At 37.0% G+C, this 24,693-nt stretch overlaps 1 protein-coding gene across 2 annotated transcripts in view; it reads left to right on the plus strand.

Annotated features, from left to right (window-relative positions):
• GLRA3 (glycine receptor alpha 3) overlaps nt 1-24,693 on the plus strand; it is a 156,607-nt gene that overhangs the window by 100,914 nt on the left and 31,000 nt on the right. For both annotated transcript variants that reach the window (XM_060013620.1, XM_060013621.1), the window contains 3 exons: nt 5,676-5,758; nt 21,331-21,468; nt 23,544-23,758. In XM_060013620.1, the coding sequence (XP_059869603.1) occupies nt 5,676-5,758; nt 21,331-21,468; nt 23,544-23,758 (436 nt within the window). The remainder of the gene's footprint in view (nt 1-5,675; nt 5,759-21,330; nt 21,469-23,543; nt 23,759-24,693) is intronic.

Below are 24,693 nucleotides of genomic sequence, written 5' to 3' on the forward strand. Positions count from 1 at the left end.
AAAATAAAAATCTCTGGACAGATGATGCAACAGCAGGCATGAAATACGAGACATTTAGGAAAGGAGAAACGGAGTCATTCAGAGCATAGAAAGTGCAAATAGTAAACCAAAGTGGAAAAAACATCGATCAAATATTTGTTCTTGCAAAGAACAAATGAAGTGAAGAAATCTTCCAAGAAGTAGAATCAAGATATTAAGAAATAGGAAATCAGAAGGAAAGGATATGAAAATCAGAGTATCAATACAGAGGTTCAATATCTGACCAGAAAGGGAGATGAGAAAAAGAAATGAGATTTCTATGAAAAGCAAGGAATTGATCCATTGCCTGCCCTGTTTAATCACTGAGAGGGATTTGGTTCTGAAAGGGAGTTTGTTGAGTGTGAAGTAATAGTAGGGAATAGAAACGGAAGAGATGATTAAAATGAGACAATTGTTAACACTAGGGAAAACAAAATGCTATCCAAGCACTATAATTACAGCAAATGACTAAGCTTCACCATGAACAGTAATTACATATTCACAACATGTAAACACTGCATATTAATTTAACCATTAATGTTTACATAACTGAATTTCGAATTCTGCTGGAGAGTTGTGTACACAGAGTGTGGTATAAGGGCAGTAAATTCTTATTTTCCTTTGTAGCAATTTAATAGACACCTTCGCAAATTTTAAAAGTCAAGCATAACGTGATAGCAATTTAAATATATGAATGTAAGTTGCAGACACATATCTAAAGAAGGCTGCCTCTGAGGAGCTAGAAATGAACTGGGGATAGGGATGGGCAGGGCAAAGGTACAGCTGATTTTGGTATGTTTTATATAACTGTCTGAACTTCTAAATGATATCCATGAATTATACTGATATTTTTTAAATGAAGTGCTTTTCAAGTGAGGGTGTTGGGGTGAGACACATGACTCTAGATCGTCAAGTTTGGGATTTGATTTTATTCTACTTATAAAGTTAGCCTATTATGTATCATATGTATGTATGTATGTATAACATGTTACGGAAAAACCTGAACAAACTTTTTGGCCGACCCAATATTTCATGAGTGCTGACTGCAGACACAGGACTCCAGCGCCAGAGACAAAGGAATTTATTCCTTATTGCCAGCAAGCAGCAGGAGCCTCAGGGTCTTTGCTCAACTTCCCCATGATCCTCAGGTCTCGTGGGAACAGTACATCAGGCTCAGGTGGGCACGACACACCTGCGGGTCTGCCTCACAGCTGTGGAACACTGAGTGTGGGGAATCCACTGCTTTTATATAGCAAGCTGTAAGCAAACCTTCTCTTTGTCCAGGGGAATGTTATCTCATCTCTCAAAATTAGCAGCTACACAAACAGCCATGAGAAATGGCTCAGGTGAAAGTATTGTCAGGGCCTTACCATCTTGGTAGACCCAGCAGGAGGTAAATCTGTGATTTACTAGCTGTGATTTTGGGCAGGTCTCTTTACCTATGAAAGGCTCATTTTTCTTACATGCATGATGGTGAAAATACTAATCACCTTGAGCCTGAAATAATCTATGTAAAACACTCAGGATAATGCCAGGCGTACAATTAGCACTAAAGATTTTAATTTTTATCTTTCCAAAGAGAAAACAAAATCCAAAAAAGCTTAAGTTCTGGTCTTTTCCAGAATCCATAAATTAGCAAATTTGAGGACTCTTGCAAATTACAATCTATCTAAGCCTTGGTTTTATCAATTGAAAATGGGGATGGTAACATCCTATCCACAAGATAATGGAAGCACATCACGGGCAGTTAAATATTATCTGCTGCTTCATTTACTGATACTACTAACATGTACCAGGACATCCAACCCTACTACTTACAGTGCAGAAGCATTATTGTATTAACCGTCAAATAAATACCAGGAAGAAACTTTACATCAAAAATACCAAACACGGCGAGTTGTCAAAGATCATAACACAATTTCAACTTTTACTTAAGCTAAATACAACCACTTTCTTTGAAATTCAGTTGTGAAAATAATTAAAGTTTCCTTGTACAATATGTACTTATTTTTTGAACTTTGACAGACATTAATTTTTTAAAAGACAAGGCAAACTGATTTCAACAGATGCTTTTTAAGAGGCTGTTTATTCAAAGGATATCAATTTACAATGCCATAAAATATATGTTGTAAGGAGATTTCTGCATGTGTGTGATTTTATGTATTTTTCTGAAGCGGTCCACAGCTTATATCAGCTTCCTGAAGGGACCATCAATAATACTGAGTTTGCACTGTGATGGGTTAATAAGCTTTATGATCGTCTCTATCATCGGATGACAACAAAACTCCAATTAGAACGCTAGTACCAATGTTCCTTCTAGTGCTCCAACAATCTCATCTCTCCTGTAGAATTATTCATGATAAAATATCAAATCACTCAAGCAAATATGTAAAATCCATGGGCAAATTCCTTATATTTTCTAAAGTTAACTGATTTTGGGGGGAAGAATCATTTATGTATTTTTTTTTTTTTTTTTTTTTTGCTGTACACGGGCCTCTCACTGTTGTGGCCTCTCCCGTTGCGGAGCACAGGCTGCGGACGCGCAGGCTCAGTGGCCATGGCTCATGGGCCCAGCCGCTCCGTGGCATGTGGGATCTTCCCGGACCGGGGCACGAACCCGTGTCCCCTGCATCGGCAGGCGGACTCTCAACCACTGCGCCACCAAGGAAGCCCCATTTATGTATCTTTTACTTTAAATTTAATAACGAATAGTGTGTGAGATGTATCATTTCTTGTGTTATAGAAATATATATTTTAAAAGTCATATTAATTAGATAACTCATTTTCATGAAAAATGTTCTGATGCCTTTGAAAGGCAGTAGACTTAAATGTTAAGGGCACAGAATGGACAGCTAGACCCCCAGAGCGTCTAATTCAGCTCTATTAATTTCTGCTTTGTAATATCAGGTGAGTTAACCTCTTAATATCCTCATCTCTAAATAAAGGTAATGTAGCTTACCTGTCTTATAAATTCATGTTAAGAAATAAATGAGTTGAGACAGATATAAAGTATTTAAAATAGTGCCTACCACATAGTAAGCAAAAGCTGTATTACCTAGTATGATATTACAGATAATACTTCAAAGCTGATAGCTAAGAGGCAATTGTCCTTATAACACTAAATTTAGAAATATTAAAAACTATTAAAATACTTATCTTTTGCATAAGGAACTTAAAGTGGAGTCAGAAAGCCTTTTTTAATACTTCAATTAATGGTTGAGGTAGACAGCATACTCTGGGAAATGTTTGTTTGAAAATGGGTAATACCTTGATTTTAATGAGGTGAATTGTTTGTCATAGATTATAGTCATCTTTTTTTAAAATTACTGCTTCACTAAGCCAAGAATTTTTAAGGGGAAAATTAAAAAAACGCACATCCTGTTTGTGTGTCTTGTCTCAGAAAAGAGAACTCTGTGTCCTCTCTTACACAAGAAGACATTTCCAAAACAGGAGAATGCGATTAATTACCTCTTGATTTAGTTTTCTTTTGATGTGGTCAGGACAAATCTTTAATTTATATGTAATGTTTTGATAAAGAAATTCAGGATCACAGTCACCAAGGCGACGCATTTTTTTCATCCCTGTGCTGTTAAAGAAGCAATTGTATTGTACCTTAAACAAAAAGAAAGTCAATAAATAGACTTTTTCAGGATATGAGTTATGACAGAAGTTCTACAAACAGTGTTTTTCTTTGCCAAATAATTCCTTCCGGGGTCTTTTTTTTTTTTTTAAGAATTATGTAATATCTTTTTTTTTACGCCAGAAAAACAGCTAGGATATGAATTTGACATCACAAGCATGGTGAGATCTGGAGAAGATTCTGAGAATGCTATTTACTTCCATACAAAAGGTCACAGAATTAATTCTCTAAGCCAACATTTGAAATTGGCTGACCAGAGAGCCTTGGATGTTTGGAAAATTAATGGGTGTACGTTCAAAATGTATTTGTTCATACACTTCTAATAAACCCTTTTATAAGACAGAGAACATTGTGTCCAGCTGATTTTACAATTGCCTTTTGAAGAGAGAACTTTGCAAATGGACAAGATCACACTTACAGGATCACTTAACCTAGCTGAGTTAGGAGAAAACTGCTTTTGAAGAATAAATTCTGTGAATTATTTTAGTGTGCTCTGGACTCTGACTTGAATGAATTGTCAGATGATCCCCTGGGACTCTTAAAAATCCAGCAGCTTCACATCTGTCCATTTATGTCTCTCAAATGATGTCACTGGGGCCCCACCAAGAGTATTCAATGTCAAACATGCACCATTATAACTTTATGTCTATGGGCTACATAAAAATGTCACTTTGGAGAATGGGGTTACATTTAGTGGAGCTGATGGCCATTTTTTTGTTCAAACTTTAAATAGTTTCTTACCAGTGATTTAGTTCAGTCATCTTCGTGTGCATCCTATATATTTGGGGGAGGAGAAGATGGGGAAGGCTGGGGTTGGGAGAATGTACTAGTAATCCTTAATAACTAATGTTGATTTAGTGTTTACTATGTGTCAAGCACTCATCTGAGCGTTTTATATGTATTAACTCATGTATTGGTCACAACATGTCCCCAGAGTACTATTCTTATCTTCCTTTTGGAGATGTGAAAACTGAAATAGAGTGAAATGAAGTGATCTGAGACCATAAACTCTGTGGTCACAGAGTCTATGTGAATGACTCAGCCTAGGTGCCCACTAATATATTGCATTTCAATGGGAAGACTTTCAATAAAAGGGGCTGGCTAGAGAGTTCTCCGGAAAGAACTTCGTTTGAATAAACTTAGGTTTGTTTGGATCTGGGCCTCTTTTTCTCACGTCCGGAAACTACAAATTCTTGGTAATCCTTGAAGATATCTCAGTAATATACTTTTCGAAGAAAAAGACATTCAAGAGTAGTGAATTATCTGGAATGCCGACATACTAAAGCTTTCTGGAAGGGGGAAAAGTGGGTGGAACGCTGGGGTGGCCATCAGATCATCTCACTTTGTGGGAAGCCACATCAGAAGTTCAATTGTTGAGCATGGAATTGTGTCCCACGTTTTCGAGAGGGCTGTTTCGTGGCCCTGATAAGATCTGGTGAAATGCTCTAATTCCATGACAGGGAAGCCCTCTTTAATACCGAGAATTTTGGAGACCTCCAGATTCTGAGTGTTTTATCTGGGTGTTCACTGAGAAGTTCTTCAGTGTAGTTACAAAGACGATGAAAATTGTCAGACACACTGCTTCCCTGCACCCAGCCTTTTGCACACTCATACTCCAAACCCTGGATCTCCTTCCCTCCTCAGGAGTGCTGTCCCAGTGATTTGGGAGAAGTGTGTCTTTGGCCTTTGGTATTCGTTTTATAAAACTCACACTCAAATATCTTTTTTAAGGGTCTCAGACACCCCTAGCCCTCTCTGAAGGAAAACATAAATAGATAAATAAATAAACGTGATTGCACGTTTATATATACAGATTTTCTTTTCCCCCAGACCAGATTGATGTAAAAGAATACCGTTGTTTTGCAGTAAATGACATACCCAAGCTGGAAAAAATTTTATTTGAGTAGATGTTAGTCATTACCAAAGCAACATGGTTTTCCAATTGTACCTTGAACAATAGAATATTAATATGATATTATAAATTTCTTTTAAAATTTATTACTTTGAATTCTTTCAGATTGACATTAACACTCTCCTGTCCAATGGATCTCAAGAATTTTCCAATGGATGTACAGACCTGTACTATGCAACTGGAAAGCTGTAAGTAGGAACAACTTCCTTTTTCTGAATACTTTAAAAAAAGAGAGTAGATGTATATTTGATGAGCTATATAGATAATTTATTTTGTCATTGTTTTTGTCTAACATTTACTAAATGGGCATGTTATCCTCTACATAGTATGGAAAGGAATGATGTCTGTCAGCACATGCACTCTATACTGTTATAAAGAAGTAAATTCAGGACTAGAAATAACATTTTTTAAGCTTGAAAAACAGCTATTCTCTCTATACAAATCAAAGATAAAAAGGATGATGACCATTAAAGACAAACTACCATTCTTTTTAATGGGAGTGTCTGCTGTAGTCCAAGCATTTTGAATATATTATTTCTCATACTCACAACAAAGATGTTGTTATCCCCATGTTTCCACATATGGAAATGGTCACTTTGAGTGATTTTGCCACAATTTATGGAGGTGGTAACAACAAACCATCTGGCTTCAAAGGCTGTGCTTACTCTGAACCGTTTTGTTGACTCCTCAGTATTTACTCAGAGAGTACACTGCTGGCTGTGTTGTGTGTTATCTCCGGAGAAAAGACATTTCTCACACTTTATCAGAGATTTATCCAAGCTTATAGGCGTTTCTTTAAATTTCTTCTTTCAAAGTGGATCCGTGTGCATCACGGATTAAATGTTAACACACGAAAACTTAAGGTCCTTCTGTTTTTCTGCACTTATCTATAGAATCAGCCCAAACTTAACTGGTTTTCAGTGTTTAATGCCATACGGAAAGTAAGCATTATGCAATATTTTTCTTATACTATGTTATATCAAGAAAAAAAATGTGTGTTTGACATATTCCTTGAGAAAAAATTTGCAGGTGGATCTTCAGACTTGCAGGCCTCAGAGGCCAGGTCTGTAGTGCGGGGGAGCTGCCACTAGATGGCGTGCCTATGTCGTGGGGGGATGCAACCCGCCCTCCACATTTGGTGATTCTTATTAAAGTGAGGAAGTGGAAATACCCGTTTCTCTGATAATATCGCCTTCTTGTTAAATTCAAATGCATTACTTTTATACGTAGTTCTTAAATATTAATCATACTCATGGACAAATTACTAAATTAAATGAAAGGAAAATAAAAATCTAGTTTTAGTTGGGGGAGCTATTTATCAAAAAATGCGGGGTGGTGGTGGGGAGAAAGACAGGATTCCCAGCAGTGTGCATTTCTAACTGTTCCAGGAAGGCATTTTTAAAAATTAATTAATTAATTCGTTTATTTATTTTTGGCTGCATTGGGTCTTCGTTGCTGCGCGCGGGCTTTCTCTAGTTGCCGTGAGCGGGGGCTACTCTTCATCGCGGTGTGTGGGCTTCTCATTGCGGAGGCTTCTCTTGTTGCGGAGCGCGGGATCTAGGCACAGTTGTGGCGCGCAGGCTCAGTAGTTGTGGCTCACGGGCTCAGTAGTTGTGGCGCTTGGGCACTAGAGTGCAGGCTCAGTAGTTGTGGTGCACGGGCTTAGTTGCTCCGCGGCACGTGGGATCTTCCCGTACCAGGACTCAAACCCATATCCCCTGCACTGGCAGGTGGATTCTTAACCACTGTGCCACCAGGGAAGTCCCCAGGAAGGCATTTTGAGGACAGGCTTCTTGGTTGCAAAATTAGGTACATGGGAGAGTAATCGAGAAAAAAAATCGTATGAAAAATAGTCTAAGCCACACTGGTTCCCTAATTTCTAAACCAAGGATGCTGGATGTTATGCAATAGTGAGGAGCTATTCAAGATGTAGGAGCAAGAAAATGAGTTGGTCAATATTATGCTGTTAAAGATTCTCTCAGCCAGAGGAACCAAGGTTATTTAAGAAGGTTTCATAATATTCCAACAAAAAGAATAAAAGTAGGGACAAAAAGGAACAATGTGGAAGGTAGGAACAGTACAGGTTGATGCTGTAGAGAAGGCAAAATGTTATCTTTAACTTCTTAGGCTCTTCAGGCTGGGCCTGAAAATTAAACGGAGATAGGATAGATTAACAGAAGAAAAGGATACCCATTTATTTAATGTTAAGTTTTACATAACATGGGATCTGTCATAAGGAGATGACTAGTCAAGGAAGTGGCCAAAACTAAATGCTTTTATACCAGGTTGAACAAAGAGAAGCAATTGTGGAAAAGTACCTAGACTGTGTGGGGAAACTAAAGGAAGATGAGAATTATTTTAAAAAGTCTGTGTGTACAGAATTCTCTTGGCTTTGATTCCTGGTACGGGGAGCACGTCTTTCATGTGGGAGTTTTTATCTACAGTTTTCAGGAAGAAAAGGGGAGATTAGAATGGTCTTCTTGCATCTGCTGTTTTTCAGGTGTCTTTAGCTCAAAATAATCCTTCTACTAAAGTGGCATATTTAGGGGGCGCATATTCCACCATTCTTCATTCACTTCAATACAAAGTGGATGCAAAGGCTCTGGGAATGAGTGAGTCAGAGCTAAAGAGCTTTCATAGGTAGAATCGTTTTGGAAATACTGACAGAGAAAGAAAACATAGAATAAGTAAATGTTAAAGGGAATATTGATAAATCCAATCTTAATATATTTAAAGTTCAGGAAATTTAGGTATAAAGCAAAGGGAAGAGTGAGACCTGAAGACATACTATTAACAGCCATCTACAGAGTGGTTCAACCATAACGAAATTTTTAATGGAGAGAATGCACAGATGAAAACAAACACACAAAGAAGAGCCAACGCTTAACAAAGGCCTTCATTTCGAGGTTGTTGGAAGGAATTCCAGTCAAGGGGTTTTCATAGATAGCAAATTAAAATCGCAATCATGCAATCTCAAAAGAGAAGGGGCAGCTGAGGAGATCTGTTTAAGAGCATCAAGTGCTGTGAAATGGTGTTTTTTTTTTAAAAGTACTTGAAAAAAGTCATTTTTATTGATGATAAAGACAAATGTGATTAGAATGATGAGGCTCAAAGCTGGATTCCAAGAAGTTTTAAGAAAAAGGGGGAACATGATGAGCAAGTGGTAGCAGTGAGTGAAATCCATAGTTCCATGAATGTTCGTTATTACAGATGAGAGGGTACAGGGCCTAAGGACAGCTGGCTCACTGGACTTCGTTAGAATAAGGAAAGCTTCCTGGGCTATTTTGCAGACACACATGCTCATGTAACAAGACCTTTCATCTTCCTGCCTTTCCCAGGACATTTCCAATCAATCAAAAACCCAATGCGGGAAAGCAAAGCCTCTTGTTGCCTCTGCCTTATTTCTTTCTTTCTTTTTTTTTTTTTTGCGGTACGCGGCCCTCTCACTGTTGTGGCCTCTCCTGTTGCGGAGCACAGACTCCGGACGCGCAGGCTCAGCGGCCGTGGCTCACAGGCCCAGCCGCTCCGCGGCACGTGGGATCTTCTCGGACTGGGGCACGAACCCGTGTACCCTGTATCGGCCGGCGGACTCTCAACCACTGGGCCACCAGGGAAGCCCCACCTTATTTCTTAATTTCTTTATCAAGAGTTGGTAGACTGCCTCAAGTATCCCTTTCATATTTCAGTCATTAAACACTTCCTGCCCCCTTATTAGAAATTAATTTAGCTAACAATAGAGATACTGTTTGTTAAACTCTTTTAGCAGATGCTAAGAAAATCCTGTCAAAGTAAAAGCTACTGAAGTCAAATTCTTCAAGGTGTTTTTCTTAAACTGTTCTATTTATTTATTTATTTATTAGCATCTTTATTGGACTATAATTGCTTTACAATGTTGTGTTAGTTGCTGCTGTATAACAAAGTAAATCAGCCATAGGCATACATATATTCCCATATCTACTCCCTCTTGCGTCTCCCTCCCACCCTCCCTATCCCACCCCTCTAGGTGGATACAAAGCACCGAGCAGATCTCCCTGTGCTATGCGGCTGCTTCCCACTAGCTATCTATTTTACATTTGGTAGTGTATATATGTCCATGCCACTCTCTCACTTCGTCCCAGCATACCCTTCCCCCTCCCCATGTCCTCAAGTCCATTCTCTACATCTGCATCTTTGTTCTGTCCTGCCCCTAGTTTCATCAGAACCGTTTCTTTTTTTTTTTAGATTACATATATATGTGTTAGCATATGGTATTTGTTTTGTTTTTCTCTTTCTGACTTTCTTCTGTAGTCTTTTAACCTATTTTTAAAAAATGACCGAAGATGAAATTTTTTAAAGATGATAATGGAATACATTTGAATGATGTGTTCAAAATCAGCAAATTTGTACTAGAAAATTTGAACAATAGAAAAACAAAGAGGGACATGCTTTAACCTTGACTGACAACTGTCCTCACGTGTATTAACCCTTTTGGAGTTTGTCTCATGACCCTTTTTCCTTTACTCGTGTGTATGTGTGTGTGTGTGATTATGTATATATGTGATTATATGTGACCAAATATGATTCCAGTTCACTTTTAGAACTAAATGTGAATCTATAATTTACTAATAAATCTCAAACTTGTTTTGAACTTAAATGTATGCTCAGCCCACATTTTCTCTTTAAATAAGTATTACTTTTACGATTTCCTCCTGGTATAAAGTATACCTGATGACAGGGGTGACCATATAATTTATCATCAAAATGGGGACACTTAGGAGAATAAATGAAGGGCACCACATGTATTTAAATTTTTATATCTTTGTAATACGTATTTATTAACTGACATGATTTTTATATTAGTGGATGAGTATCGTTCTAGGTTTTTAAATATAATCCTTCCTAAATCAAACCAAACTAATTTGGAATCATCTTTAAAGCTGCAATTTTGGTACTAAATTTGAAATTGTTGACACCATTAGTGGATCTTGCTATATAGACTATAATGGTTTTATTAAGAAAATAATCTGTGTGCAGTTGAGATAGCTAAAGTACTTGATAATTTTAGAGCTTAATTTTACTTTTCTTTGTATTGAAGTAGGTAACTAGTTCAGCCCATATATTTTTACAGATATTGTCTCTGTCTTTGTCTTGAGTACCTTTTATCAAAAAATGTTTTTATAGAACAAAACTCAGTCAAATTAGTTGCTTTTATTTAGGAATCTTTTAAAATTCTTCACCTAATTCACACGCTGGAAAATAGGCCTTCTGAATTCCATTGAATTTCAATATAAGTTATCCAATTAAAAACAAGCAGTCCATCAATGTAATTTTCTCATAAGATATTCCAAAGCACATTTATTAAATAAATAAATAAATATTGTACAGCATTTGAGACTTCAGTGTTCTCCCTTAATATTATAGGGATTAATCTCAATGTGTACCTGTCTAGAAACATCATATTTATAATTCCAATCTGATAAAAAGTTTCAGAATCTAAAATTTTAGTGCTCCATTCATAACATAATTTGATTAAATATTTCCAACTGATTTTGAACAAATGCAACCGAAATTTAGAGAACCTTTTTACTGAGAGTTCAATACCATTGCAGAATATATAAGTTCATTTTTAAAGTACTTTCTAATGTTCAAATTTAAAAAAAAATTTATCTGATGGCAAGCAGTAAATAGAGAAATGTGTTATGCCATGATGAAATGTAATTTTTAATTCAACATCTGCTTTGTCACACAGAGAATTATAGTTCACTTAACTTGACGTTCCTATAAAAATGTAAAATTTAACAACTATCACTTCTCTTCAATTGATGGAATGGAGCAGAGCTTATGGATGTAAAATAAATCATATATCCATCGTTAGTAATTTCAAGAATACTGCATCTCCATAGATTTTTCAATTTAGTAAGAACATAATTTTTAACATGGTGATGAGTTCCAACAAATATTTTATTCAGATCCATCACAAACAAGTGACATTTATTTTCAATGCTGAACTTTTTAAATGAATTTAACAGACCTTACAATAGAATTTACAGTGACATCACATACTTCATCCTCAACACATGTAATTCCAAAAGAATTAGATTTAAAAATCAAACTCATTTAAAATCATTTTAACCAATTTTCTCTTTGAAGCAGGAAATGATACTGAAACAAAACTGCCATCATTTAATTGCTTGCAAATTTCCTGTTATGCGCTTTTCCAAGAAAACCTGAAGTCAAAAAAGAGTGAAATTAATTCAGAAAAATAATCATTCGATCTAAATAAAAATTCAGTTTTCATAGAGTGATACGTAAATGCTCCCCCTGCAAACACACTTATCAAATGATCATCTTTGGGCAGTATTCCAAAAATGACTGTATCTTTTGAAATAGATGCTGGTATGTTTTCAGCTCATTTGTGTCTTGTGGCTTTTATGTGGACAGTGCTATCCTTGTAGCCCCTTTCGTGAATGGTAAATATAAACAACATTTTGTTCAAGTTGCACCTTCACCATCAACTTTTTGTGTGAAATGGAAATTTGGTGCTTGCTTTTTCAGTAAATATTGAATTCTTTTAGCCATTGCAGCTAGGAGAGTTTATTACAAAATATGAGTGTTGCCAAATAATAAAATAAATGTTTGTAGGTTTTAAAGCATTCGGGTTACTTCCTATATGATCCTTAGCAGTACTAAGCTAGTAGTACTAAGCAGTACTCAGCTTTCAGTTACAACTAACATAATTTTCTGTGACACTTAGGCACTTTGACACTTTACACATGTCCCAGGTTTGTACACCAAGTGCCCAGAGGGGGGAACAAAGGTGAAAACTACTGCCACTACTGCGATCAGGAGTTAGCTGCCCTTGAAATGTTAGTTACTGAAGGGGTCTGATAAAGATAGAGGGACCATTGCTGAAGCGGGCTGTTTTACAGGTTTAACCTAATATTTCATACTCTATTATACTGTGGGAGAATCTAGAAGTAAAATTGAAGATATACCAAACCAATAATGATGTATTTTCGAACAATGATTAATAATGATACCCAATCTAAAAATGAAGAATCTAGAACAACTGATAAGTCAGAGAGGACATAGGGGAGGAAAAAAAAGGTAATCTAGGGCTGTTTTGGCAAACGAAGATGTACGGTTAGAATTCTTGTAACCAATTGACTCCTTTACTAAGAGAAAGGAAGAAAAAGGGAAATCCTGGAAGACTGAATATTTTTTCTCTTAAGACACTAAGCTCTCAAAAAACAACTGAGTCATCGTTTTAAAAAATAAATTTATTTTATTTATTTATTTTGGCTGCTTTTGTTCGTTGCTGTGCACAGGCTACTCTTCGTTGTGGTGCGCGGGCTTCTCATTGTGGTGGCTTCTGTTGTTACGGAGCACGGGCTCTAGGCACGTGGACTTCAGTAGTTGTGGCATGCGGGCTCAGTAGTTGTGGCTCCTGGGGTCTAGCACTCAGGCTCAGTAGTTGTGGCACACAGGCTTAGTTGCCCTGCGGCATGTGGGATTTTCCCAGACCAGGTCTCAAACTCGTGTCCCCTGCATTGGCAGGCGGATTCTTAACCACTGTGCCACCAGGGAAGTCCCTGAGTCATCTTTAAGTCTACCCCAATCAGATGGGATGGAGGCATCATATTAAGATACAAACAGTTGTAAATAATTGAAAACAAACACCCCTCTATTTTTCACATCTGAGAAGAGTAAATTTTTAATTTAACACTGCTACACCTGAATACTTGTTACAGTCTTTCCTCTGGAAGACTTTATCTGATTCTCCTTCTGCTCCCGTACTCCAGCTTAGTTTAGACCCCTTTCTGCACTCACATAGAACTCCACTTATTCTCTATCAGACTCTTCACAGTCTGTTTATCTGTTTTATTGTCAGCTGCCACTATTCTACAAGCATCTTGACTGGAGCTGGGCAGTTCCAGCCATTTACCTAGGTACTTATATAGGGTAGGAACTCAACAATTATTTATTAAATTAATGAACTAGTTAAATTAAGTCCAGGGCAACATTTCGGTAATAAAATTTTTTCTTGTTGGTAATATTTGAATATTTTTATAGATGAGATTTTTTGAAAATAGAGTTTTTAGAGCAGTTTAAGGTTCACAACAAAATTGATCAGAAATTGACAATTTCCCTTACACTTCCCTACCCACCCCGCACATGCACATCCTCTGCTAGTGTCAACACCCCACACCAGAGTGGTGCGTTTATTACAATCCGTGGACCTACATTAGGGTTCACTCTTGGTGGTGTGCATTCTCTGAGTTTCGACAAATATGTAATGACATGTATTCCATTGTAGTATCGCACAGAATAGTTTCACTGCCCTAAATATCCTCTGTGCTCTGCCTATTCACTTCTTCCTCCCCCAGATCCCTGGTTACCACTGATCATTTTCCTGCCTCCATAGTTTTGCTCTTTCTAGAATGTCATGGAGTTGTAGCCTTTTCAGATTGATTGACTTCTTCCATTTAGTAAGATGCATTTAAGGTTTCTCATGGCTTGATAGCTCATTTCTTTTTAGTGCTGAATACTATTCCATCATCCGGATGTACTGCAGTTTACTTATCCACTTACCTGCTGAAGAATATCTTGGTAGCTTCTAAGTTTTGGCATGTACAAAGCTGCTATAAATTTCTGTGTGCAGGTTTTTGTGTAGACATATGTTCGACTCATTTGGTTTTCAACTCCTTTGATTGCTAGATCCTATGGTAAGAGTATGTTTAGTTTTATAAGGATCCACCAAACTGTCTTCCAAAGTGGCTGTACCATTTTTTCATTCTCACCAGCAGTGAATTCTTGTTAGTCCACATCCTCTCGTCAGTATTTGGTGTTGTCAGTATTCTAGATTTTGGTCATTCTAATAGGTGTGTTGGTTTCTTGTTGTTTTAATATGAAATTCTCTAATGACATAACAAGAATTTTTTAAAAGATTATAAATTTATGTCTCCTGATATCTTATACAAGCCCCCTACCATTTCTTATGTTTAATTAGAGTTTTTAAAAAACTATTTTCTTGGGCTTCCCTGGTGGCGCAGTGGTTGAGAGTCCGCCTGCCGATGCAGGGGACACGGGTTCGTGCCCCGGTCAGGGAAGATCCCACGTGCCGCGGAGCGGCTGGGCCCGTGAGCCATGGCCGCTGAGCCTGCACGTCCGGAGCCTGTGCTCCGCAACGGGAGAGGCCACAACAGTGAGAGGCCCGCGAACCACAAAAAAAAAAAAAAAAAAAAAACTATTTTCTTATCTAATGTCAGAGAAATTGGGAATTTGCATGAGGGCTTTTTTACAGAGGGCTGGAAAAGATCGCAAGGAAAAATTACAATTCTTTCAAATATTGCAAACTTCCACAGCATATTAACTGCATATCTATTGAACCCATTTTTTGGTGCTTCAAACTATGATTCTTTATTTAAATATATATCAGGAGTGTATTTTCTAAGATATTTGCATGCACAAAATTATGCACATTTAAAAAAATTCTGCATACATCCATTGCAAGCTCTCCACTCGCCAAAGTTGATGAGAAGTCCAACATCATAAATTCTTCAGGACGCCCCCTCTTTCATAGTGTTAGGAAACAGTGTCTGGGTTTATGTGAGTCTTGAACCAAAGTCTGTGAGGCTATTATGGCCATGCTGCCGCTTCTCCACATGGACATCAGTGTCGTCACCAGATGCTGAACATTGGGCTGCGTTCTGCTATGGCCTACTCTCGACTAGCCCCAGAGGTACCACTCAAGAAGTTCAGGCTCCAGAAGCTTTTTCTGCACCTCAAGATTATACCTACATCTTACTTTCCCGCCCCACAGGTATTCACACTGCTATGGCCCACTTGATGTTCTACACCCCCCTCCCCCCAGTTACAGTGCCGCGTGCAATTGGCACAAGTTTTTGATGTTTATACATGCTTAGATAGCTTTCTACACTTTAACTTTGATTCCTTTGATCAGCCTGTCTGTTTCTTTAACAGTAACTAATCCTTTCCTATTCTTTTTTTTTTTTTGCGGTACGCAGGCCTCTCACTGCTGTGGCCTCTCCTGTTGTGGAGCACAGGCTCCCAACACGCAGGCTCAGTGGCCATGGCTCACGGGCCCAGCCGCTCCGTGGCATGTGGGATCCTCCCGGACTGGGGCACGAATCCACGTCCCCTGCATCATCAGGCGGACTCTCAACCACTGCACCACCAGGGAAGCCCTCCTATTCTTTTTTTATAGTGTATTTTAATTAGATTTATAAGGCTATATTCAATGATATCATAAAATCAGAGGGCTGGAAAAGGCTTTGGAGTTCATCTATTTTAACTAACACAATGATTAAGGGTCTCATAACATTCCTGACAGATCATTTCCTAGCCTCTGCTTGAGGGAAACTTGTTACCTTACCAATTCCACTGTGAAATTCTTTTAGAACATTCTCACTTACACTTATTTAGCTGAAATGTGCCTTCTTGAACTTCCTGTTTGTTCTGTCTTCACCTTTCTCTTTCCAAGGTGAAAATTCTCTGATCCCTCCTATAGCTTTTTTTCCCTTTATATATTATCTCCCTTGATAATCTCAGATAGTCTATAATTTTAATATCATCCTTAGGTGACTCTCAAACTTATAACTACAATCCTGATCTCACTTTCAATGTATAGGTCCGTGATTTCAACAATTTTCAACATATAAATCAATGTTCAAACTTGTTAGCCACACCTGCGTCTCCTGCTAGCATCTTAAATTCAGTGTACCGCCAAGTAAACCCATCAGATACAAACACACAAGCACATCTTCCTCCTTTCCCTTTATCTATTTCTAATTCAAACAGTCAACCTCCTCGTACATGTTACATACTATTTTAGGTACTGGAAAAATATGTCAGTGACTAAAATACAATAATCTCTGCTTTTATAAAGTTTAAATTCCAGGAGGCTAGATAAAAAATAAACAAAATAAAAACTTGATGACTATATACCATGGCAGGTAAAGAGTAGTTCAAAGGAAAAAAATAAACAGGAAAGGGTAATGTAGACTCATTGGAAGAAAAGTATTTTATAAGATGGTCAGAGAAGGCTACTCTACTGACATGACATGTAAGCAAAGACTGTGGCATAGCTACTTGTCAGTGACTTAGACTTGAAACTTTGAAAAGTTCTTTAACTTCTTATTTTCCCTTAACTATATATTTAATTAATTTCCAATTTTGACAAAATGATCTACTGAAGTATTACCTCTACCTTATATTCCTGAAGAACCATTGAGGAAGAATGAAAATTTTTTCTTTACCTTCTCAAGAATGCAGATAAACCTGTTAAAATTTAATTTATTTTATTGTGTTCAAAACACTTAGCATGAGATCTACCTTCTTAACAGATTTTTAGGCGTACAATACATTACTGTTGAGTGTAGGTATGATGCGATACAGCTGATCTCTAGAACTTATTCATCTTGTTTGACTAAAACTTTATGCTTGTTGAGTATTCTCATTTCCCCATCCCTCAGCCCCTGACAGTCACCATTATATTCTTTAATTCTATGAATCTGATAATTTAAGATGCCTCATACAGGTGAAGTCATGCCGTATGTATCTTTCTGTGGCTGGCTTATTTCACACGGCACAATATCCTTGAGCTTCATCCATGGTGCCGCAAAAACTAAAAATAAGACTACCGTGTGATCCAGTAATCCTACTTCTGGGTATTTATCACAAGAATTGAAATGAGGATCTTGAAGAAATACTAGCACTACTGTGTTCATTGTAGCACTGTTCACAGTAGCCAAGATGTGGGAACAAGCTATATGTCCATTGACAGACGAATGGACAAAAAATGTAATATATACATACAGTGGGGTACTATTCAGCCTTTAAAAAGAAGGAAATTCTGTAATATGGGGGGAAAAACCCTTAGTTTCTGAAGGTGGTAGTTTCTTAAATCTTGGTTGCAGTGTGAAATTGGAAACCATAGCAATGAACTCTTCTTTTTTTGTTGAAGTATAATTGATTTACAATATGGTGGTAGTTTCAGGTGTATAGTAAAATACAGCAAAATAATCTGAAAAAAATATGAATATATAACTAAATCACTTTGCTGTATATTTTTCAATGAACTCTTCATGCTCTTGTAAATTAAAATCTGTTTGTGTCTTGAACGTTAAATGGATCTTTTGCCTATGCATAATTTTTAACATCATGCTTTGATCATTTGGAAAACATTAGCTTAATGACTTATTCAGATATTCCAAACATTGACACATAACATTATACAATATTGAAAAGTCACATCTGTTAATATCACCACTGAGCTCATCAAAAAATCTTTAAGTATTGGGAAAATAATTTTTCCAAAATTTAATGTTAAATAGAAAGCTCAAAATCTACCATTGACAACAAATACTGTCAGTTGTTTCCCTCAACACGATAGGTTCACTCACTTCTTTTATTTTCAAGAAAATGATTGGCCATATACCTAATTGTAATAACCGCAGTTTGCCAGTCATTTTTTTTTTCAAGTAAAAATGGTGTTTCGAGCAAAACCAGCTGGTTTACTTGCAAATCAATCACACCAGTGCTTTCCCTTAAAAGAACCATCGTGTTACAACGTGCAGCTGAAGTGCTTTATCCGTACTTCCCATTTTGATACCCAGAATAGTAAAAGGACATTTATATAAGGGTCAAAATTTACTAAGATTATAATTGTTATTGGTTCATCAAGGATTGAGGACATTCTTAAATAAAATGGCATTGTTTATACTGCAAGATACGGCAGTAAAGAATACAATAACCACTAGCACAGTCTGCAGCCACCGCTTTTATTCTAAAGCACTAGAAGTTTTACTTACTGTGTTTTCACCATCTGGACCAATGTCAACACAAGGAAAAAGGCAGATAATGTCTTATGAATATGAAAGCAGTTGGATTTTGTGAATCCCATGAGAAGGTTCTACTAGAGTAATGTTTCTAAAGCACAATTTTTGTCATGTCACTCCCCTGCTCAAAAGATTTCAATTGTTTATCATTGCCCACAGGGAATTTTAAAAAATCAAACTTTGCAACCTGGAGTGTAAATTTTACATAATCTTACATTAATTCATCTTTTCATTCCATATGCTTCTTCATGCAAACTGGCTCTAGATAAATAAAGTTATTGCTATTCCTATTATAAACCTTGGGAGTTTGTGGTTTCTTTCAACCAATTATACTGTTTCCTTTGCCTGAGTGCCTCACCGTCTCTCACGTTCTTTATATGCTGGTCTTGCCTTTTTTCAAGGTGCAACTCAAATGAGGCTTAAATGGCTATTATAGATCCCTCTTCTGAAAGCACATAGCACTTTGAACCTCCCCCGTGCCACTTATTTTCTACCTGGTAATAGCACCTCACATCCCATGAAACCCAGTAGGATGCCTTATATATGGTCTGTGCCGAACAAATACTTGTTGAAGAAACAGGTGTTTGCTTGCATTGAGTCATTTGTTTACACGTTTCCCTGCAGCTACCCTATAAGATTGTTGGCTGAAGGTAGGGTTAATGCTTTTGTTCCCTCAATGAACTATTCCTTGTTGTGGAACTCATTATGGTACAAGGCCATTCAGCTCACAGCCTCAATCTCATTAGCCGGTCTCTTCACCTTGGCAATTCTCAGAATTGTATAAAGTTCTGCCAACCAAAAGCATAAGGATGCTAAAACACTGTGAACTGTGTAGAAAAGTACTGATTTTTTTTTAAAGTTATGTTTGAAGGCTTATTGAGGCAAAATTACCATTTAGTTAATTTCCTTGAACATCCACTTAGTTACTTAGAATAAAAGCATTACCACCTAAAATTGTCATTTCACTATTTTCCTTCTGGTTTCAAACTTAAGTATTTTATGGACCTTAAGGAAATAGCATAGCTTGATTAGGATATGCCCATGCCTAAATCACTTAGTGTGCATGATTATTTGACACAAGAGCAAGCTGAGTATGCTGTCTATAAATTGCATCAGAGACTAACTAAGCCTTGTCTTTGAGGGAATTTCAGAGAGCTACTTTCTTTTCACAGAAAACCCTAAGAAAAACTTAGAACATAAAAACAAAACAGGGTTTCAGTTCATTTCTCCATTTATCTGTCTAAATTGGAAAATATCTCACATATTTTTGTCTTCGGGGATTGCACATATGGAAGAATAGGGTACTTGTCTTACCTGGAAGTAAATAAGAATCAGTGCCTATTTTCCTTTTGATCCTTGAGAAATGTGCATCTGTTTTCTCTTTAGGTAAGATGGTATAGACAATGGATATATCAAAAGACTTACAAATAAAAGTGAAAGCCTTCTATTATTAGCCACCAAATCATTAATTGCAGGGTTCAATGAAATGTATTCCAGTGTAAGCAAGTCAAACATAAGTCCTTGCTGTGCTAAGTCCAATGGTCTAGAGGACAGTCTTGCAGGTCTTCTTATCTGTCCTGGAACCAGAATTCAGGCGTGTCCCCTTCAGTCTGGAGGACTTTACAACCTCTACCAAATAGCGCTTGCTCCGTAATGAGCCATCATACGGATGCTGCTGCTGCTAAAGCCACCTTCCCCGTAGCCAGTGGAGTGGATGTCGTGAGGTGTGCCCACGGGTCAGGAGGGTGGGCTGGGCATCTGGCTCCAGTCACTATCACCACAGCTGGATCAGATTCAGCTCTTTCGGAGATGTCCTCCAGGTACTGTGGGAGGAAGAAGGACGATCAGTTCCCTTCCAGACACCTCGCCCTGCTCAGCCTAATCTTCCCCGCGCCAGCTGTTTCTAATCATGCACACAGCCCCTTGTCGACAACATTAGCTACCAGAGAATTTGTTTGGGACACTTTCCCTTGTTTGCCGCTTGCTTCATGCACCTAGAGCTTCTGCTTCCTTTACCTGGCCCCTTGCCTTAGTTCAAAGGCCAGACTGTGCTTCCTTTCTTCCTACCTCCGGGGCAGCTGTGAACTCTGACCACCTGCAATCTTCCCCGCAGGTGAAGTTCCCTTTGACTCCTTCTCTGCAACGGCCTTCAAGTGCACCTTTCAACAGCTTCTCACTCAGAGGGAAGAAAAAGATCAAATTCTGCTTTCCTTAGATACCATTCCTATAGACAGATGACATTTTAATTTGCTAAAAGACGCTGGCTTATTACAAAATATATTCGTGAATTCTAGTCAGAATTCACTCATGCTATGTGCAAGAGTTTATCCCTCCACAAACGTGGATTTTCTTTGTATACCGATTTTCCCTGAACAGCAGACATTTCTATCTAAAATATCCTTTTGTCCATTTTGGGACCCGGGACGTAGAAGCAGATGCCATAAACTGAAATAGTTAATGATTAAACCAAGAAAGGTATCAGCTCTGGTTTGTTCCCTCCATGGATGTTATAGTTTAGGTCATTTCCTAACCCGTGACAATTTCAGTTTTTGTTGAAGGGGTCCTGAATAATTTGAGAAAAGGTGAGGAGAGATCTGATGCAGTGGAACCAAAATGAATTGCTGAGTTAATGCAGTAGCTGCCCATTCCAAGGAAAGAATGTATATGCCTATTCTTTAAGGTTCCTACATGCCATGCCATACTTATTATTAGCCTACTACATTCTCTTACATTATTTGATAAATATTCTGTATGAAAAGACTTCAGTAGACTGGAATTGTGCCATGCATAGCTCAATGAATAGAGTTAAGGTGACACTGTTTGGTCTTCCCATCCTATGGGAACACTACAAGTGATTATTTTAAATTTCACTCCTGTGAATGCCCTTTTCGCTATAAATATTTTTATTATGTTTTGCCTAGTTGGGTACACAATGAATGATCTCATTTTTGAATGGCAAGATGAGGCACCTGTACAAGTGGCAGAAGGACTCACTTTGCCCCAGTTTCTGTTGAAAGAAGAGAAAGATTTACGATACTGCACTAAACATTACAACACAGGTAGGAGTTGAATGTTCTTCATTACACTTATGACTTGTGGTTTTATGATATTCAGATGTTTCTTAATTATAGCGCTAGGTTAATTATTTTAACAATTTATAGCTGAATTTTTTTTATAGTCATAGAGCAGAGAATGGATGTCTTTGAAACTTACGGAAGCTTTGACTCATCACATCTTGTTATATAATTGGTTTGTATGGAAAAAAAGAAATGCTTGGTGTTCAGTTATATTTAACTAATTTCTTTTGTTGTGAAATGCCTATAGTTACATAGTAATGATGTTTCCAAAAAAGTTCCTTTAATTTCTATGTGAGCGATAAAATGTACTTTTTAACTGTCCTGTAGCTGTAAACATTGTGTTTGCTTAAAAAATGAAAGAGGTCGCTTTTTTTTTAAGGCTCCACTTGCCTAAATTTTTAGTTTAGCCACAATGTCATGCATTTCAAGATATTGTTACTAAGCACCTACTACTCACATTGACACAGTAGCCTTTTACCTTTGAGAATAAATATCAGATACAGTCATCAACATCAAAGACTGCAAGATTTGTACGTTCATGTTATTTGTTCACTTCTCTCACAACTGGAACTGGCTATTTCCATAATATCTCTTCTAATTGCCTAATCTACAAGTTCCCTTAAACTGCCCACAGATGATGCATCACTCCAAAGTGGTGAGCGCGTGGCCTCCCACTAGCATCTGTGGCTGCTCTTATTATTTCCATATAGTAACTATGATTTTTCTTGGGCTCAACATTTCCAGAATTGTGACCTGGCCTTTCACTATATAGTCAGCCCTCCATATCCATGGGCTCACATTCAAAGATTCAACCAACTGGGGATTGAACATATTGGGAAAAAAAATTCTAGAAAGTTCCAAAAAGCGAAGTTCTCCCTGTACCATTTGTTAAGGAGACCATGCTTTCCCTGTTGAATAGTCTCAGTCCTTTGTCTAAAGTCAATTGACCATAAATGATCAGTTCTTGACTTTCAATTCTATTCCATTAATCTGTATATCTTTACTTATGACAGTACCATATTTTGTGATTATCGTAGATTTGTAGCAAGTCTTGAAATTGGGAAGTGTGAGTTCACCAAATTTGTTCTTTTTTTCCCTCAAGGCTATTTTGGCTATTGTATGTCCCTTGCATTTTCATGCTAATTTTAAGATCAGCCTGTCAGTTTCTGCATAAAAGCCAGTTGGGATTTTGATAGAAATTGCAATAAATTTGTAGATCAATATGGGAAGTATTGCAATCTTAACCATATTAACTCTTCTGATTAATGACTACAAAATGACTTTCTATTTATTTTGATCTTCTTTAATTTTGTTCAACTGTGTTTTGTAATTTTTAGTGTAGAAGTTTTATACTTTTTTGTTAAATTTATTTCTAAATATTTTATTTTATTTGGTTCTTATAAATGGAATTGTTTTCTCAATTTAATTTTTGGATTTTCCATTGCTAGTGTACAGAAACACAATTGCTTTTTGTATACTGATAGTGTATCCTGTAACCTTGCTGAACTCTTCAGCTCAAGTAGATTTTTAGTGAATTCTTTAGGATTTTCTAAATACAAGGTAATGGCTTCAACTTATAAAGATAGTTTTACTGCTTTCTTTTCAGTCTAAATGACTTTTATTTAATTGTTTGCCTAATTACCCTGGCTAGAACCTCAAGGTACAGTGTTTAAAAGAAGGCATAAAAGCAGACACGAATCAAGTGAAATAATAGACATTTTAGTACTTTGCAAGTATGAAGTGCTAATCAAATGTGAAGTAATAAGATTATATATTATTTCCTGAAATAGTACACTGTTCTATTACATTGCTTCTAGGTGCTAACAGAAAAATGAGAAAACTATTTTTCAGAAAACAATTTGCATATATGATTTGGGATCCCATTTCATTATAACTTTATAATTATACAGAAATAATAGTTATATAATTTCATTATAATTGTATAATTATACAGAAAGGTATAGGGCAAAATTATGATGAAAACAAAATTGTGACATTTGCTGCAATAACAAAGACCTATTTTTACCAATTACTGCATTTATTTCACAACCAATTAGGAAAGTTTACATGTATAGAAGTGCGATTCCATCTTGAACGACAAATGGGCTACTATCTGATCCAGATGTACATTCCCAGTCTCCTGATTGTCATTCTCTCCTGGGTTTCATTCTGGATCAATATGGATGCTGCTCCAGCCAGGGTAGCCTTGGGAATAACCACCGTGCTGACTATGACTACACAGAGTTCAGGATCACGAGCTTCCTTACCAAAGGTAAGTGCGCTAAATGGGCACACACGCATATTTGCACTAATATGTATATATATCATTATCCATTTTGGCCAGATCTTTTTCAGTAGTATTTACAGTTGGTCCCTGATTTACCATGGTTCGACTTAACGATTTTTTTGACTTTTATATGGTGTGAAAGTGATAGGCATTCAGTAGAAACCACACTTCGAGTTTTGAATTTTGATCTTTTGCTGGGCCAGTGACGTGTGGTATCTGCTCTCATGATGCTGGGCAGTGGCAGCTACAGCTCCTGTCAGCCACGTGATCAGGAGGGTAAACAATGATACACTCACAACCCTTCTGTACCCAGACAACCATTCTGTTTTCCACAGTCAGTACAATATTCAATAAATTACATGAGACAGTTAACACTTTATTATAAAATATGCTTTGTGTGTTTTAAAGATGTGCTGAAATAAAACATAGGAATACCTTTTTATGCATTTAGCAACATAGCAATAGAAAATTATTTTCTTTTTCTAAATGAAAAAATTTCTAAGAGAGAAATTTCTACTGTCTAAATTAAGTAATCCTGTCTGACCTCCAACAAGCTTCACTATTCTTTTCATTACAATGATGTACGTTAATGTAATAAAATCATATTCACTTTCCTGGTGCATTTGATGCTATCTCCCTGCCATGCCAAGTAAATTATAAATCTGCTGTCATGGCTTCCTTACCCCTTACTATGAATTGCATCCTCTGGCTCAATTTATTCAATTAAAAATGTCTAAATAAATAAAAGTTGATGGCAGGATATTTTATCACTAAAAATGTTACTTACTATCAGGAGAACTTGATATTTAACAATGCTCACTGTGCCTTGCTAAGATTTAATGGTTGTCTTTCAAAATAAGGTTAACTTTTATTAACACATAATTGTATTTTCAAAATGATCTATATCAACTAGTGTTTTA

Source organism: Delphinus delphis, chromosome 6 (genome assembly GCF_949987515.2).
Source record: "Delphinus delphis chromosome 6, mDelDel1.2, whole genome shotgun sequence".
Lineage (NCBI taxonomy): Eukaryota > Metazoa > Chordata > Mammalia > Artiodactyla > Delphinidae > Delphinus > Delphinus delphis.